Source organism: Bidens hawaiensis, unplaced genomic scaffold, assembly GCF_021521415.1.
Source record: "Bidens hawaiensis isolate Kalapana, Puna unplaced genomic scaffold, B.hawaiensis_p1.1 tig00005344_1, whole genome shotgun sequence".
Lineage (NCBI taxonomy): Eukaryota > Viridiplantae > Streptophyta > Magnoliopsida > Asterales > Asteraceae > Bidens > Bidens hawaiensis.
Genome location: NW_027491340.1, coordinates 356,297 through 374,394, shown reverse-complemented (window position 1 = coordinate 374,394; position 18,098 = coordinate 356,297). Strand labels below are relative to the sequence as shown.

Sequence of the window (18,098 nt, the reverse complement as noted above, 5' to 3'; positions counted from 1 at the left end):
GGATCTACACGAGATATCTCGTTCTACGTAGGTGCGGAATCCCTACGTAAGACGTTACGAGCGTAGAAGACGATACGATTAAACACACGTTACAATAAACAAATACTCGTTATATTACAACCTTAAACACGTGATATCAATCACTGATTACAGGACTCTCTGACTCGTAAACTAAAACTGATTGAATTGTTTTCAAACTCAAGCCGTAGCTTAAGTTATATATCACGACAACTTCGCCTGGCATGTTCAGGCGAAGTTGTCACTTACTTCGCTTGTCTAACAAGTTCGCCTATATCAGCGAACTTGTTAGCAACTTCGCTTACATACAAACTCAAATCCAAACGACTCGATTACAGACACTATACACTGAACTACTGACATCATGTACCAACACCACTACAGTTTTTGGCATGAAACGATGCACCAGAATCCATCAACCAAGAACCAGCGTTACTCTCAACACTACAAACCAAAGTCTCTTAACTAGCGACCTCGTCATATGTGTCTTCATCAATAACGTGCACCTCTTTCTTACCATTCGGACACTGATTCCTGAAGTGTCTCTTCTTTTTACAACTCCATCATCCAATATATTTACGAGTTTTAGACTGACTCCTCATCCTGCTCCCACTGCCTCGTTGTTTTCCCCTACCTCCTCTACTTTCTGTAACTAACATATTACTTGATGATTCATCTGAACTTTTGCGTATTGAATCTTCTCCCGTAATCATATCCTGAATCCCGTCAAAGGTAATATTTGTAGACGAACTACAAACTGCAATCATTGTTTGGGACCAACTATCAAGCAAAGAGGATAATAACTATAGGCATTGAACTTCATCATCAAACATAATGCCGATTGACACTAAGTGGGACAAGATTGAATTAAGATTATTGATATGCGTTGTCACTAACCCACCCTCTTTCATTCTAGTTGCCACTAACTCTCTGATAAGATAGACCTTATTCGCTGCGAAGGCTTCTCATACATGTTGGATAGTGCCTCCATCATACCACGCACTATGGTTTCTTTCATGATGTTAAACGCCACATCTTCCGACAACGACAAAGTAATACAAGCTCTAGCCATCTTGTCTAACTTCTTCTAATCGTCATCTGACCACTTTTCTGGTTTTTCATTCTTAAGCACTGCATCTAAGTCTTTCTGACAATGTAACGCTATCTGCATCTTCCACCAACCAAACTTTTGTCCGTCAAACTTTTGAATCGAAAAATTTTCGTCTTCTGCCATGACAATGAGAAAAACGAAAAACCTAGAAAAAAATAGAGAAAGACACAACAATGGCACGGGCCTCAACTTAATGATTGTTCTACTGAACTCTATTATATAATCAACCTATTTAAATGCAGTGGAAATACCTAATTATAAAACATAAACAAAATAGGATCTTAATCAACCGTTCTTGGCTCGTTCTTGGCTTTAGCAGCCTAAGATGGACAAACAAAACAAACCCCACTAGTCAAACCACCAGGCTAAAATGCCCAATAAATATGTCAACCAATCAATACCCGAGACCAGCAATCAATTCCGGTTATCACACCCGAAAAAAAAACACCGTGAACCAACCCAAAAGAAAAATTGCCCAAGGATTATGGACCACAAAACAAGCTGATGCCTTCTTCAGCCCAATTAAAAAAATGTCAAACTCCTTTATTTGTCTTTTTCCTCGAAAACTAGCAGAATCAAAAAAGAATAAACAAATCCTTTTTTTCCTATATTTACACCGTGAACCAACCCAAAAGAAAAATTGTCTAAGGATTATGGACCACAAAACAGGCTGCTGCCTTCTTCAGCCCAATTAAAAAAAATGTCAAACTCCTTTCTTTATCTTTTTCCTCGAAAACTTGCAGAACCAAAAAAGAATAAACAAATCCTTTTTTCCTTTACTTATTGAATGGTACACAAATGCAATTTAATTTTATTTGTTGGTCACGACATGCAAACTGGTGTTGTAGGTTAATTGCTTTTCAAATCACAAGTCTTCAATTGTCCACAGCTAAAATGCACCTACGATTTAGCCTCTGCATTTGGTTCTTCGATTCTTATCTCAAATCCTGACGACTTATGACGTGCTTGACTGAACCCTCGTCGTCATCGTCGAGCTCGGTTAGCGGCGAAACAACATGGTAAAACCTAATACCTATCAAAAAACCGTAGCGGCGGTGGAACCCTAGCGTAGTAGGGTGGCGGCGGTGGAAGGTTTGGCGGCAACTCGGCTAGTTCTTGTATTCTTCGTGTGATCCCGATCTAGAGTCGAATCTCTGATACCACTTGTTATGATTAATGCACACATGAAAATGAACACAAACTTGAAAGCAATAAATGAGCAAGAGGATTAACGTGGTTCGGTCTAAACTTACCTACGTGCATGAGTGGCAACTAGGTATTCTTTATTGAGTGACAACGATTTCAAGTACAAAACATCTATTATATAGATACAACTAGGGTTTATATCTTATTAAATAAGAAATCTAAACCGGGTCGCGCTTAGGTCCAAGCACCCTACACCCGTTTGCCATTTGGACTTCAAATAATAAACTGGGCCACACAAGGCCTACGAAAGCAACCAAGACTTAACCCGTAATTATTCTAAAACCCTCCAAGCATGTTTTTTTATCTCTGCATATAATTTATTTTATTCAAAAATCATTTAAACAAAAGCATCAAAGTGTACCGGTTTATCCACCGGACAAACACATTATCCATTTCCTTAAATTCTAATCCTTCCTCACAAATACCCACTCAGTATCAGCCATTTCACCGGCTCATTTTCACCTCCTCCTCCCAAATTGTTTGATCTTGCAAGTTGTTCTAGCTAGTATTGCTTAAGTTTGACATTAAACTTAAATTGAATCGAATCTTGCATTTTAATCCATTTCGGGTATATGTTTTTGATATTGTATTTTATTGTAAAAAATCATTTTCGTCTTTATTTAAGGTTTTTGGACCTTCAAAAACACATTTATGCATTTTAGGCCCGTTTGGTCGTATTCAAAAAGTTTACTCGCTTAACTTTCTTATTTGAGTTTAGATCTATAAATTTTACTTTATTTAGTTCTATGGTTTTGGACTTGTGGTAACCATCCTCGATCTCATACCGAGTCAAGGACCGAACCAAAACCGAACACTCATTTAAGCACTTTATTTAACTTTTGAAAAAAACATATTGTATGAAACACTTTAGATCTGAGTTTTTTCTATATATTTTAGTTAGTATATTGTTGAAATGGATGTGTAGAACGAATCTTGACTTGACCCCAAGTTTTGGGTAAAAACCGAATAAAACGAACATTCGACTTAACGAGTTAGTCGATGTTTAAACCACCAAAAGTTCAACATATCTTTTTAGTTATGTTTCACTTCATATTTCTTACATTACTTAGAATTTTGGAAGTGTTGGAACAAATTTTGGCGTAAACCAAGTTTGGGGTAAAAGTCGAACTACTCGCATTAACAAGCTAGTCACCGTTTAAACCACCAAAAATCTGTCATAACCTTTTTAACTTATGTTTTACTTTAGATTATTTATATTACTAAGATTATGGTATGTCAGAACCAAACTTAGTTTTATACTAAGAGCGGGTTGACTTACACTCGCTTAAATATGAGTTTGAGAATTTAATTAATAAAAATTCTCAAACTTGTTAAAGCTACTGATTTTATTGAATTCATTCATATATTTAAATATTTTGGTAAGTTGGATGTGGATTTGGAATTTTATCAACTCCCGAAATGACTAAACCGAACAAATACTTAAAAGTCGGATCTTGATGCTTTCATTAGCGGGATCGTGTACACTAGCACTAAACCAACTCTCAAATGTAAAACTTAACAAAGGTTGAGTAAAACTAAACATCAAAGATCTAATTGCATGTAAAATTCATTTTATTTTATACATACTTTATTTAACTGCATTTCGTAAAATATAACTTTAGCTCCCGAAAAGTAGAAAATTCATGCCTTGTTATATGAACTATTATACCATTTATATTCCATTTTCAAGACTCAATATTAACTCAAGATCTTTCAATTTAGGATACACACGTTAAACCGTTGGGCTCGCTTTCTTGAATTTTTTATTCTAAGTATTTCTTCATCAATGTCAATTTGTCCAAGTGAGTAATTTCATCCCCGTTATATCTTTTACATTTTGAGGGTAGCTTGCATACTTACTCAAACAAAAATGATTTAAGACTTGGATTCTCAAACTGCAAACTCTAGTTTATGTGTTACTTATCCAATTGTGTGTTATATGTCTCATATAATTAATTGCTAAATGTTTATTGCTTTTTGTTGGTTGGTTTCATCCTCATCCTCATCCTCATCCTCATCCTCATCCTCATCCTCATCCTCAATAAGTAAGATCATATGCTCCTTCTTGTAGTTTGGTAGTTTTTACCTATTAGAAAGGAGCATCATTTATTTATGGTTTATATACCGCAATTGTTGTCATTATTTACGGCTTCACATAAGAGTTGTGGATTTTTGCCTCATATTATATATACAAAATCATATAATTGCTCACCAACATGCATGCGGACAAAATATATTTTATGTAACGTTACAGGTTTGATTATTGGTTGAATGAAGATTTGAAGACGTTATTTTTGTTTTGGACCGTTAGGTTATTAGTGAAATGAACTATTTATTTTCTTTTACTTTATTTTATTTGTAATGAACAAGTTGTGTTGTGTTTTGATATTAAATGAAATAAATGAGTTGTTTTAAATATTATCACATGTTCCACTGCTTTTGATCGGGGTGTGATAAGAATGTCATGTTGATGCTCGAAGGTTTCTATGAACATTGAATTAATTGACTAACAGGATGATTGCATAAGGGAAGAAGATTGTAAAGAGCAAACGAAAGCAAGTGCGGTAGAATCAGCCTAGTGGAGACTGTTGGGCTAAATCCATGGGTTGATGCAAACCAAACCATTTACATTTACAATTGTTTATTCAAATTGTTGAACAAATTAAGTGTAACAGCCTAATCACCTTCATATTTTTTGCTTTGATCGGGGCGTACCACCATCGCCTCACGGAATATTAAATGCATCATGATGATGAAGATATCAACCCTCTTATAAGGAAGCATTCGTTTCCTTCACAACCGATGTGGGATATTACGTTAAGATATTCGGAATTAACTAGTTCTCCGGAGTTGAGAAGGTTCTCTCGGAATTCTGAAGCTAAAGGAAGAATGGAGAATTAATTTCATTTTATGTGTAAGACATGTGCATATGTCTTCAAATTTATGAAAGTCGTTCAACAACTTCTCATTTATTAATTTCATTTTATATGTAAGACATGCGCATATGTCTTCAAATTTATGAAAGTCGTTCAACAACTTCTCATTTATTAATTTCATTTTAAGTGTAACAGCCTAATCACCATATTTTTCGCCTTGATCGGGACGTACCACCATCGCCTCATGGAATATTAAATGCATCATGATGGTGAAGGTATCAACCCTCTTGTAAGGAAGCATTCGTTCCCTTCACAACCGATGTAGGATATTACGTTAAGATATTCGGAATTTACTAGTTCTCCGGAGTTGAGAAGGTTCTCTCGGAAGATGAAGTTGTTACGAAAATCCTAGAAAAATAATCCTTTGCTAGAGTATTATTTATTCCTTGCTTCACTATACAACTCATTCTTTGATTAACATGCAATCTTGAATGACAACCAGAAAAGGAATGCAAATTTTTAACACTATTAAATGCTTACATTTAATACATCAAAATGATTCTTAATTTTAAATTTAGAACTCCAACTTTGTCTAAATCAATTAGCTTAATCAATCCTGATTTGGATTTCAGCGTCTCAAGCATCATATTCAAATTTCAATACATTCATCACCAAAATACCTAAGTTTTTTATAAAACAAACAGACAAACTAATCAGTTAAAACATAAAACAAGTCAATAAGCATAACATCACCCTAAACAAACTCAGCTGTAGAACCTACAATACAATACAATTACACACATTAAATAGGAAACTCCATTTTCACCAAAGACTTCATCATGTCCGCTGAATCATTGCCCCCACCGCCACCATCGCCGCCAACGAGCCAATCCTTAGCACAAACAACCGCCTCCACGGTTTCAGGCCTCAACGAGCACCGATAGCGGTCCATCTCCTTCCTCTCAATCTCGAAAACCAACTCCGAAGTCACTGTCGAAACAGGAACCGTCAAAATATCACGAGCCATCTTTGACAGTGTCGGGTACTTGACCTTGTTCAGTTTCCACCAGCCCATCACATCAAACTCGTGAACCCGAGGCAAAAGCGACTCCTCCAAATACTGGTCAAGCTCTGACTTTGACTGTTGACTTGTTGTCTCCATGATATACATGTCAAAATCGGTCAAACCGAGCCCCGCAACATCTTCTTGCTTCACATTTCCTTCTAACCCGCCAACATACTCGAGAAACATTTGATGTATCCCTTCATCGACTAAATTAATATAAGTCGCAGCCTCCTCGCCGTATATCTTGGTGAAACTAAACTCAACTAGTTTCATTTTAAATCGCGGGTCCATCACGACCGCGATCGCCAATATCAAACAACAGCTTTTCCAGTAAGTATCAAAACCCGCTTGCATCGGTTTTGCAATCGCGTTGATAACCGGGTCTTCACCCGTGGCTGCACGGGTCAACTCGAGCTGAATTTTCCACACTTCGTGAAAAAACGTGTTGGTTGTCGGTATAGTTGCTGATGTCAGCAGATTCGCGGTGTCAAAGAGCAGCTTCAAACATGTGCAAAGATTCTCGATCTGCTTCCACTCGTCACCGGTGGGTCCCTTGCTGTAATCGGGGTCGGTCGTATCGATGCAAGAAAACACTTCTTTCAGTTCGGATGCGGCTAATAACATCTCGTATGTGGTGTTCCAACGCGTTTGATCATCGAGTGTTAAAGTTTTCATGCTCGGGACTTGCAGTTGCTGCTTGAGTTCTAGAAATTTCTCTTCTAGAGAATCCGATGTTTTCACATACTTCACACAGTCTCTGACTTTGCTGACCGTTTCTCGACACACCTTAAACGCTTCAAGCGCAATACCGCTTAACGAACGTGCAAGGCAGTGAGTAAGCAACGACCGACCTCCGAGCGTATTCGGGTTTTTCTCGGAAAGCAAACTTTTAAGACTATCGATCCCAGCATCACTCAAATCCTGGTTAATCGTAATCGAGAATAACCGACCCTCCATGTTCCAGTCGGATAAACACGAAGACACCGCGTGGCTAAAAGCCGAATCCGACTCAGGAAACGGTTCCATCACAACGTTTAGCAACTTCCTATGTATTTTCCACTCGTTATCAACAAACTGGCCCGTTACAAAAACATAACCGGTTGTCTGACAGGAGTTCCAAAGATCGAGCGTTAAACAAATCCGACCCTGCATCCCTTCAATCAAACTCTGAACACTCTGTTTCTCTCTTAAATAAGTAGCTATACAATCACCTTGAACTGTGTTGAAATTAACCATACTGAAATTTGGTTGAAGGTTCCGCACAAACGTGATAAAACCCGGGTGTTCGACAATGTGAAGCGGGTAATCATGAAGAATAATCATATGGGCTATCTCTTGTCGGCACCGATCCGAGTCAAACTGAACATAAGGAACGCTTGAGGTTCGATATCGACGTTTAGGCGGGTCAGTGTTGGGACCAGCGGACGACTCGTGCGCCATTTTTGGTGGTGCGCTCAGAGGGGTCATTGGGTCCTGAGTCTGATTTCTGAGCACGACCGGGCACCCGCCTTTGGCGATGTGGCGTTTGAGGTGGCTGGTTCCGGCTACTTTGGAACCCATGCTGTATGCGAATGATTGCTTGCATTGCTTGCAGCAAGCTCGTCTGCAACCCGGGCTAACCGTTTCAATGGTGAAGTGTTCCCAGACCATTGACTTTTTCTTCCTGCGTTTGGCGGGTGGGGTTTCAACGTTGTTTGCTTCGAGATACACGGGCTCCATGTGCATCTCCATGTTAACCAGAGCGTTATTCTCGGTTGGAATCGACTCCATGTGAACAAGGAAGAAAAGACCTGGTTTACACATAATAATATATAATAAAAAGATTGAAAATTTGCTTGAACACATTGTTAGATTGGTTGAATAAATGCTTGTAATGAACAAATATATTAAAGATTTGCTAGTAACAATACAAGATGAAGCATACTAGATAAAGCACAAAACCTTAAATTCACATTTGATGCAGGCTAAGGCATAGTAAGAAAGTATCTGTTTAATCATAATTTCACTATAATATTCAACCAATTTCAGGGGAAGGGTAAAAGAGTCATTATGAAAATGAGTATATTGATGTTATGAAACTATGGATAATCATGAACAGACATTCATATATTTTTAATTTAATAATTTATTATGTCAATCAGAAAGGTAAACACAATGTATGTGATAAAAAAGCATGATATTTCATTTTCGTCTATAAATCTTTCACGTTTTTCATTTTTGTCTCTTAAATATATATATATATTTTTATAGCACAGAGACATATAGGGCCACTTGGGGCAAAACTTCCAGTCCAACATATAGCTAACAAAATAAATATAAAAAAAACCTAACTTTTGTTTGAAAAAATAAAAATAAGAATTTGAAGATTCAACATCCATGGGCTAAAAACCAGATCTAGGGTTTCTTCATCCAAACAAATACATGGGCTTCAAGCCCAGACAACTAGCTTACTTAACTTAATACATTGATAACAAACTCAGATAGATAGATAGAAAGATTATTATCAACTAATTAAAATACAAAAACAAGATTCAACCAAATTCAACAAGTAAAAGCATAGAAATCGAAATTAGTGGAAACTGGGGATGATTGTATGTATGTATACCTGAAGAAGAGAAGAGAAGAGAAGAGACGAGAAGAGATGTAATTCCGATGAACCGGAGAAACCGAGATCTAGGAATGGAGGAGGAGAGAGAAGATTGGGCTTCAACCCGATTTGAATTGGACTTTCTTTTCAATTGGTTTGGAGAGGGATAATATTATGAATTTGGTGGGTGGGATAAATAAGTAAAGTGAATTGGGGTCACTTGAAACATAAAATTGTATTGGATATGGACTTTGAGATCCACGGACCATGTGATTATTATTATTATTATTATTATTATTATTATTATTATTATTATTATTATTCATTCCATCGAGAGAGCTAGTAGATCTGGTGCTGCAGCAGCAGCCCATACACACCCACCCACCTCCTTGCTTGCTACTAGGGCTAGCTAGTTTAGTTTAGGAACTTTTTATTATTATTATTATTATAATTATTATTATTTGAAATACAGTTGTATATTTTATATACGTGGCATTGACGTATTTCTGCCTAATGGCATTTCGAAAGTAATATGTAGCTACATAACGTGTAAGATCTGCTTTTAAAAAGCTCCTAAGATGGTTCAAGGCCTAATTCACCTTGTTGTGTTTCATTCAGCTTTAAACGTAAGAATGTATTATATGAGTGAGATTCGAATCAGAAACCTTCAAGTGAAACTAAAGTAAAACTCCTAACCACCTCAATATAGACTTGACATTTAAAATAAATATAAATTAAATGGCTTATTTATTTGGTTAAATGTTTATTTTGTTTGTATTTGATATTTTTTCTCCAACGCAAATTATAGTGTTATTACTAACATTTTTTTATGATTATAAGTACTGCCACTTTTTTCTCTGAAAAACATGAAATTAAAAATTGATATCGAAAGTAGGTTTCAAACATAAAAACATATATGATTTTGAAATTCCAAGTACAACAATCAAACATACATTCTACTCAACTCAAATCATGTGTTATAAAATCCAAATAAGGTGTCAACTCTTTCGGATCTAAACAGCTCATTTATGATTTATCTACATATAGCCTAAGACACTGACATGCTTCAACAAGCATTAAGTTAGGTTATGATCAAGAATTAGATCACAAGGACATTTATGGCTCTAGACGGCAGTTAAACTAAGCATAAAGTAGACTACTCGTACTCTCCATGATTACACTACGATTGGTTGTGTGTAATAGATGATTGTACAATCTTCAGTTTTTATGTAGAACATGGTTCGAATGAAAACCCTAAAAGTTGAGAAACATTTGAAAATGAGTCATTGTTACACCCCTATAAACGAGTAATTAATAATTTTTGTACGGTGATATTTTAATAATTGAACTAATAATAAGAATATTTGTGTAGTGTACTTGTCGGCTGAAGTAAACACAAGCTATTATACTTGGAAATATGAAAATTCCTAAATGCTTAAAAACATGATTATTCACCATTACCTAATATATATAAATTGAAAGTTTGGTGCCGCTAGCATTTTATTGGTCCAAGTGGCGGTCGACATACCGAGCGTAATTGAAACAAATTAAATAAATATCGACAAACCACCACAAATCCCGAGACCAACAACGCTAATATTTTACCGACTCCCACCGCAACGCCCGAGCTTTACCGACCCTTTTGGTTTAATTCCGGTACCCCGACTGAATTGGTGTCAACTCATCGTCGTAACACTCGGGTTTTACCAAGGCACATGTTTCCATGTTGGGGTCTTGTCAGCTGCTCCAGCGCAACGCGCCAGATAGAAAAACTAGTTAGATATATGCAAGAACATATTAATCATTGTTAGAAACATATAGTGTTCATCGGTGAACATTTCAGGTAAACACAAGTTAATACACTTGACAATTAAAGGATAACCAATATATGGGATTTATCTCATAATAGAAGATTACGTGAGACTTTTAAAGATGGCACATTTTGAGAAAATAAATGCCAACAAAACGGAGATTTAGATGATTATTAAACAATGGGTCGCTACGGTTAACAGATACCATGAATCAGAGAGATTTAACTAGCATATCAATCTAATTCCTCAAGCCAGTGACCTTTCAAAATCATTAATTAATTTAAAATAGTTATATTTTTGAATTATGACTTTTTAAGTTTTAACAGCTTAACTATTTGTCTTACATTTTGCAACTCAATGTATACTACATTATATCACAACTCAAACTAGGTAAATTAAGAAATATACATAAATTCACTGATAACACAAATATAATGTTCATGGCGGCGCCGCCTCTCGTAGCACCCTCTTCACCTCTCGCAGCTCCTCACCTAGCCTCCGCACCTCTGCCTCCAACGACGCAATTCTCTCATCCTGTGTAGGCTCCTCCACAGAAGACTCGTGAGCCATCTCTGACAATGGCTCCCCGTTCTGGTTCTGGTTTCGGTTTCTAACCATCGGGCAACCGTCTTTAGCAATATGGCGTTTGAGGTGGCTGGTTCCAGCCACTTTGGAACCCATGCTGTATGCAAATGATTGCTTGCATTGCTTACAACAAGCTCTTTTACAGCCCGGGCTAACCGTTTCAATAGTGAAGTGTTCCCAAACCATTGACTTTTTCCTTCTACGTTTCGCAGGTGGGCTTTCAGCATCGTTTGTTTGGATACCCAGATCAACGGGCTCATAAATAACCAGAGCATTATTCTCATTGAGAACGGGCAGGTCGGTGGTGGGAGCAGCAGAAGACTCGCGAACCATCTTACTGAGTAGAGTTGGAGTGTCTTGGTCCTGGCCCTGGTTTCTAAGCAACACCGAGCAACCACCTTTAGCAATATGTCGTTTGAAGTGGCTGGTTCCAACAACTTTGTAACTGTTGATGTATGCAAACGATTTCTTGCACTGCTTACAGCAAGCTCTTTTACATCCCGGGCCAACAGTTTCAATAGTGAAATGCTCCCAAATCTTTGAGGTTTTCTTACTACGTTTGTTGGCTGGGGCGTTAACTTTTTTTGTTCGGATACCCGGATTTCTTTTTGTTCGGGTTTGGATACCTGGCTCAGCGTGCAGCTCCATATTAACAAGAGCATTATTCTCAGTGGGAACACTAGGTGGGTCGGTGGTGGGACCAACAGAAGACTCGTGGGCACTGATTGGAGTCGGCGGGTCCTGTTTCTGGTTTCTAACCACAACGGCACAACAATCTTTGGCAATATGGCGTTTGAGGTGGCTGGTTCCAACACGTTTAAAACCGTTGATGTATGCATATGAGTTCTTGCATTTCTTGCAACGGGCTCTTTTAATTCCCGGCTTAACAGTTTCAATAGTGAAGTGTTCCCAAACCATTGACTTTTGCTTTGTAGGTTTGACGGATGGGGTTTCAACATTGTTTGTTTGGATACCTAGATCAACCGGCTCAATGAACATCTCCATACAAACCCGCGCATTATTCTCAGCTGGAACACTAGGTGCGTTGGTGGTGGGACCAGCAGAAGACTCGTGGGTCATACTTGCCGGGGTACTGAGTAGAGTTAGTGACTCCTGGCTCTGGTTTCCAACAACAACAGGGCAACCACCTTTAGCAATATGTCGTTTGAAGTGGCTGGTTCCCACAACTTTGTAACCGGTGATGTATGCATATGATTTCTTGCATTGCTTACAGCAAGCTCTTTTACACCCCGGGCTAACAGTTTCAATAGTAAAATGTTCCCAAAGCATTGAGTTTGAGTTTGAGATTTTCTGTTTACTTTTGGCAGGTGGGGAGTTAACATTATTTGTTTGTATACCCGGCTCAACATGCATCTCCATATTAACCAGGTTATTATTATCTGTAGGAATAGAATGTATCAGTTCATCATAACTACGGTATAATATTTGAAATTTTGATGCTAAAATGAGCAAGCTATAATGTAAAGTGTCATCAGCATGTTATACTTAATAAAGTTATACAAGTTTCAAAGAAAGGGTAAAATTGCAATAAATATGAAAACGGACGTATATGCTAATAGGGCGGACATATGTTGTGCCCCCCCTTAAAAAAATCACGCATAGAGATCTCGAGCACCCCCACCCACACACAAAAAAATTGCAATCGCCCCCCTTGAACTTTCAAAACCGAACCAAATGAAATTTGAAAACCAAATTAGATGTTAACCTTTTTTGAACTTGATAATTCTTATTATGCGCAGCGTCCAAATTTAAAGCCTTGGCCTCGGCCCATGACTTTAAACTTTTTTATAAACGAGAAAACAAAGTTAAAAGAAATGGCAAACACATTGCCGCAGAAAACGGATCGCCAGACATGTCTGATGAGAAGCCAGCCGAAATTCCACCCGATCCGAACCAGATTGAATAAAATTATTATACAATGATCCCTAAATCTTTCTGCTGCCCCCATAAAAGAGAAATTCAGGGTCTGCCACGGTATGATATATGTTATATGCTGGGTAAATATGATATAAGAGGTTTTTCTAGGGACAAATGAAATTATAAATCAGCACATTAAGTGTTTTAATTTAATAATAGCAAATGGCAATTACAAGAATAAACACAATTTATGTGATCAACAAACAGAAACATAAAAATTAGCACCCATCCAGCAACTTAGTAAAGAATGAGAGCAAATATTATAGGGGAAAAAAACTGAAAATAAAATTAGGGTAAAGCATATACCTGAAAGAACAGCTGTCCGATCAATTCACCGAGACCTACAAAGATTTCTTCTGGGATTCAAATCGATGATGATACGAATTGGACTTTTTTATTTAGGGTTTGGTTTGGAGCGACGATATTATTTGAGGCGTGGCTGTGTTTTTTAACCGAACTCACTCGAACCCGAATGAACGAATGTCTGGATTCTGGAAAGCCTAAACACGAATAACCCAAACAAGATTAACCTGGGCCGGTTATATGGTCATTTTTTGTCAACAAAAAGCTTCAACAAGACCTAGAAATCCGGAACCCAAAGATTTATTTTATTGTCTTTATAAATATAAATGTCTTTTGCCATTTAAAATATTATGTTTTATAAATTTTACCATTATCATCTGATAATGTATTTTGCTAGGACTTGTCGCAAGCAAATTCGGAAATGAAAGAAGTATACCGAAAGCCTTGGTACTTGTCTGATCAATCACACTTGTGCATAAAACATCTTTTTTTGTTCATCTTACATTTAAACCCAAAACCGAACAACTTGATTATTGGCTGTAGTTAACTTCAAATACATTCCAGACTTGTGGCCTGTTGGTAGGAGGTTTGGGTTCCAGAAAGTAAATCCCACATGTGTCATTTTTCGGTGGATATTGGTAATTAAGGATTTGAGCACGGCTTTGTGTAAAGGTTGTCAGTCTGAATCCTAAGCCCACCCGGGTTTTCGTCCCACCATGTGTTACGCTAGAGAGAGTTATGCTCCTGTGGTGACACACGACTGTCAAGTGACAGTCGTCGGCATGGTTTCCTGGAGGAATGGCCAAGCCAGACTCTAAAACCAGCGTGAGCCCAGCTAAGAGAACATAGTTTGGCCAGAGTGGGACATCGATACTCTTCAAATTTAAAGAGTGCGGTAGCCTAAATACAAGAAATTCGTCGTTTTAAAGGTAGAAAGAAACATAGCTTCAAATGCAATATTGATACAAAGGTTAAATAATCACTAAAAGGTTAATAGGTTAATAATGAAAGTTTTGTAGAAAAATTTAATTATTCAGTTTCTTTCTCATTATTCTATTATATCGTAATGGTAAAACATAAAAAATGTTAAAATCGTTTCAGTTATAACCATAAACAGTTAATCCCTTATATGTAGTATGTTGTAAATAAACCTGTTTTTTAATACACGTTTCTCTCGCGACATCATAGCTTATCTTTTCCTATATTATTGAAACTAGGTTATAACCCGTGTAGTATACGGGGTTGAGAATAAAAAATTAATCAATGTGAGAACTTCATTATCATATCATCTTTTTCATTTTAAATTTATAAAGTTATTATGCATTATATCATTTAGTCATAAACTATCATTTTCAACTTTTTAAAATTAAGGCAAAATTATGCATTCGGTAAACAATTTGTTCAAAACCGTCAAACCACAACCAACTAAAACGAACCATAAATCCGTCAAAACCAGCCCAATTGTTGATCAAGAAATGTGGTGAAAGTAATCACACATAAATAGTTCTCACGCACACACACAAAAGAGAAAAAAAAGGTGTTGTCTTATAACCATGCAGTCTTAAAAGTACATAAATAACCACATAGTCTTACAAACAAAAATAGTGTAGACGATAAGACAAATTCAAAGCTAAATAATTAATACCCATTTGGCATGCCATATCAACTTCTTTCAAAGAGAGCCTAACAATATCCCGTTCTCCATTATGCTACATGTAGAAAACTGAACATCACTAAAGCATGCTAGCTTGTCAATGTTATAGCTTAGATAGCAAAGAATCACCAACAAAAGTCAAAACTTCAGTAATATTAATCAAACCGAAAAAATACACACCCAGTTCATCATTAATCAAGAAACCCAACATGCAAGCTAACAAAAATCATTATAAATCAAACACATTCTTATTTTAGGTTAGCCGTGGCAACAAAAATGTCAAAGCATACATTAAAAATGGGAAAACCACCCACCAAAATCAAGTTTTATTCAGGAGTAATAATAATAAACGGCGCCATAGATTTGTAGAGAACCTTGTTTTAATTCAGTTCCAAGCTCTTGCCCGATCCTATATTTACACCACAAAACACATTATCATTAGTTTGAAGTAATGAATTGAAAAGTTTGCGAGTTTTAGAAGAATATGATGAATATGCTAAATAATTTCATACTGCATAAATTTAAATGGACCGTTTCAGTTTATCATTTATTTATTTTTAAATGTCAAAAGGGGTATGCAATAATATTTAACTAAATTAAAAAAAAGTCCAATGGCTTAAAAGTGACCGAGCATGCAGTCTATCTATTCCTGGTGAAAAAGGTGAGTCACGACTGACGTCGAATAGGTATCTCAGGTCATAGGTGTTCGGCTCAAAATGGGTTCGGGTCAAAACGGGCCAATTTGAAAACGGTTCAATTTGGTTAGGGTTATCCAAAACATGTTTAAGTCATAATTGGTCATGGCTAAATTCATTTTAAGGTCATGACCAAAATTTTCAGGTCAAAACAGGCAGTTTTAGAAAAGAAAAAAGAAACAATATTTTATATTAATATGTCTATAAGCAAGAACCAAGTACCAAAGCAGATCCAACAAAATATAATTCAAAAGGATTTCTATGACCCAAGACATGAAAACATCAAATCTCTTTGTAAGCTAAAATTATGATAACCCAGTAATATCTTTCGAACATCAACACTGGCAAATGATAAATTTGACACGTTAATTGAAAATGATGTGTGATATGTTTACTAAAATCAACATTTTGACCCGCTTACTAAAATTATAATTTTGACCCGTTGACTAATATTGATAAGTTTGACCCGTTTAATAAAAATGAGGAGTTTGACCTTATCTTACCTTAAGATCTACCTGAATGGAAACATTGGCTCGCTTTGACACAACTCCATTTTGGTCAGAACCAAACCTGATCCATTGCCAAAAAGTGACATAGTTGCTACAACATTGTTTCCAATTGTTCCTCAAATTAAAGCACATTTAACTTTCTTGAAATGATTACATGATATGAATATTGCAGCCATACATTGCAAGGCCATGCTCACTAAGACAGGTCCATAGAAAGATCAAGGGAATTTTTAGTGCAAAAAACTTACCAACCATATGTGACAAATGATCTTCTGCATGATGAAACGCATCCAAGTTCCTTATTTAGCTTGTTTCACACCCATGATGCTAAATGTATTGATTCTTTTACAAAAAGTTTATGCACACCTGCAATTTTAAGAAGAATTAAACAAAAAAAATTAAAATAAATTAAATTGAAAACAACCATCATGCAACTACATAAAGACATTTTGTAAATAAAATTATGTACAATTAAGTTCTCATATCGGGGCGTACGCCAATAAGTAAAATGAAAATCATACTTCTTGTAGCACAGAATTAAGTTCTCATATTGGGTCGTACACGGGTACACCAATAAGCCACATACCCACTATAAGGTGATTTGCTAATGACTCAATGCATAAAAAGGCGTTTTGTAAATAAAATTGCTAATTACTCAATACATAAAATGCATTTTGTAAACAACCAATTCAAGATTCATAAAAGCCAATATGTTTTGATATAAAGCATTGATATAAACGAAAACAATTGAAGTCATAACCTTAAAAGTGCATCCACCAGTAAAAGAGCTTTATAATGGGCTTCTATAATCAAACTTGGAGCCTGGATACCAATATATTACAAGATTTCAAGATCTTAATCACTACAAGAAAAGATAATATTTTTTTTCTAAAATATAAAGGAACATATGGAAATCAAGATGTTTATTTACCACCAGTCTGACCAATCTTAGATATAAAGCATCATCTCCGCCACTAAATGCTCGAAGAAGAACCTCTTTAAGACATTCTACTTGGCATATAAGAACTTTGTGGGGATAAGTCACCTACATTGTAAACTAAACAAACTTGATAAATACACAATAAGCCTCTGTACGTACTAATCGAATTAAATAAGTAGATATCCAAACTTCAAAGCAACAATTTAAGTTAATATAAACAATGTTACTTTTTTCTTATTGTTTAATAGGCATATGGCCTCTAACAAAATTATCATACTGAAAAGATAGTGTCTTTTGTATAAACTAATAACAGATTTCAATTTACAAATTAGAAAATAGTAGATGATAGGTTGGTTTGATACCTCACGACAGAATGAGATGAAATAGCCAATTTCCCAGGTAATTATATGACGGTTTAAAACCAAGTCATTGTTTTTCAAATTTAGACGTTTTCAATGAATGTGACAGTAATCTAAAAAATAGAACTGCAAATCTATGAATGTAACTGTAAATAAGAAAATGGCTTACCTGTAATTGATATCGCTGGATAATTGATGCAGCAAATGATGAATATACCATACCCATCATGAATCGCTACGACTGAATTAATCGGCTTGGAAAAATTAGGGTTTATCAATAATACCCATCAATAAAAATTGGGATTAAGAACATCATATGCAAACCAATCTGTGAGGAAAATCGTTGAAGAAGATTCGTGATTCGTGATTAAGAGTAACGTATGAATGCAGTTGCCAAAGAAATAGGGATTTAAAGTTCTGTGTTCCTAAACATACATACT

At 36.2% G+C, this 18,098-nt stretch overlaps 2 protein-coding genes across 2 annotated transcripts; both read right to left on the bottom strand.

Moving 5' to 3' along the window:
* Positions 1-5,889: 5,889 nt before the first annotated feature.
* On the bottom strand, positions 5,890-9,006 carry LOC143629613 (zinc finger BED domain-containing protein DAYSLEEPER-like). Its single transcript, XM_077098842.1, has 2 exons — positions 8,883-9,006; positions 5,890-8,067 (listed from the first exon to the last, which is right to left on the bottom strand). The coding sequence occupies exon 2, from the start codon at positions 8,045-8,047 to the stop codon at positions 6,014-6,016; it is 2,034 nt and encodes a 677-aa protein (XP_076954957.1). The 5' UTR covers positions 8,048-8,067; positions 8,883-9,006; the 3' UTR covers positions 5,890-6,013.
* Positions 9,007-11,043: 2,037 nt separating this feature from the next.
* LOC143629596 (uncharacterized) lies at positions 11,044-17,884 on the bottom strand. The gene is made up of 7 exons (XM_077098835.1): positions 17,828-17,884; positions 17,291-17,404; positions 17,120-17,181; positions 16,354-16,420; positions 16,073-16,149; positions 12,619-12,734; positions 11,044-11,886 (listed from the first exon to the last, which is right to left on the bottom strand). Exons 1-7 carry the CDS (start codon positions 17,882-17,884, stop codon positions 11,114-11,116), a joined length of 1,266 nt encoding a protein of 421 aa, XP_076954950.1. The 3' UTR covers positions 11,044-11,113.
* Between the last annotated feature and the right edge of the window lie 214 nt (positions 17,885-18,098).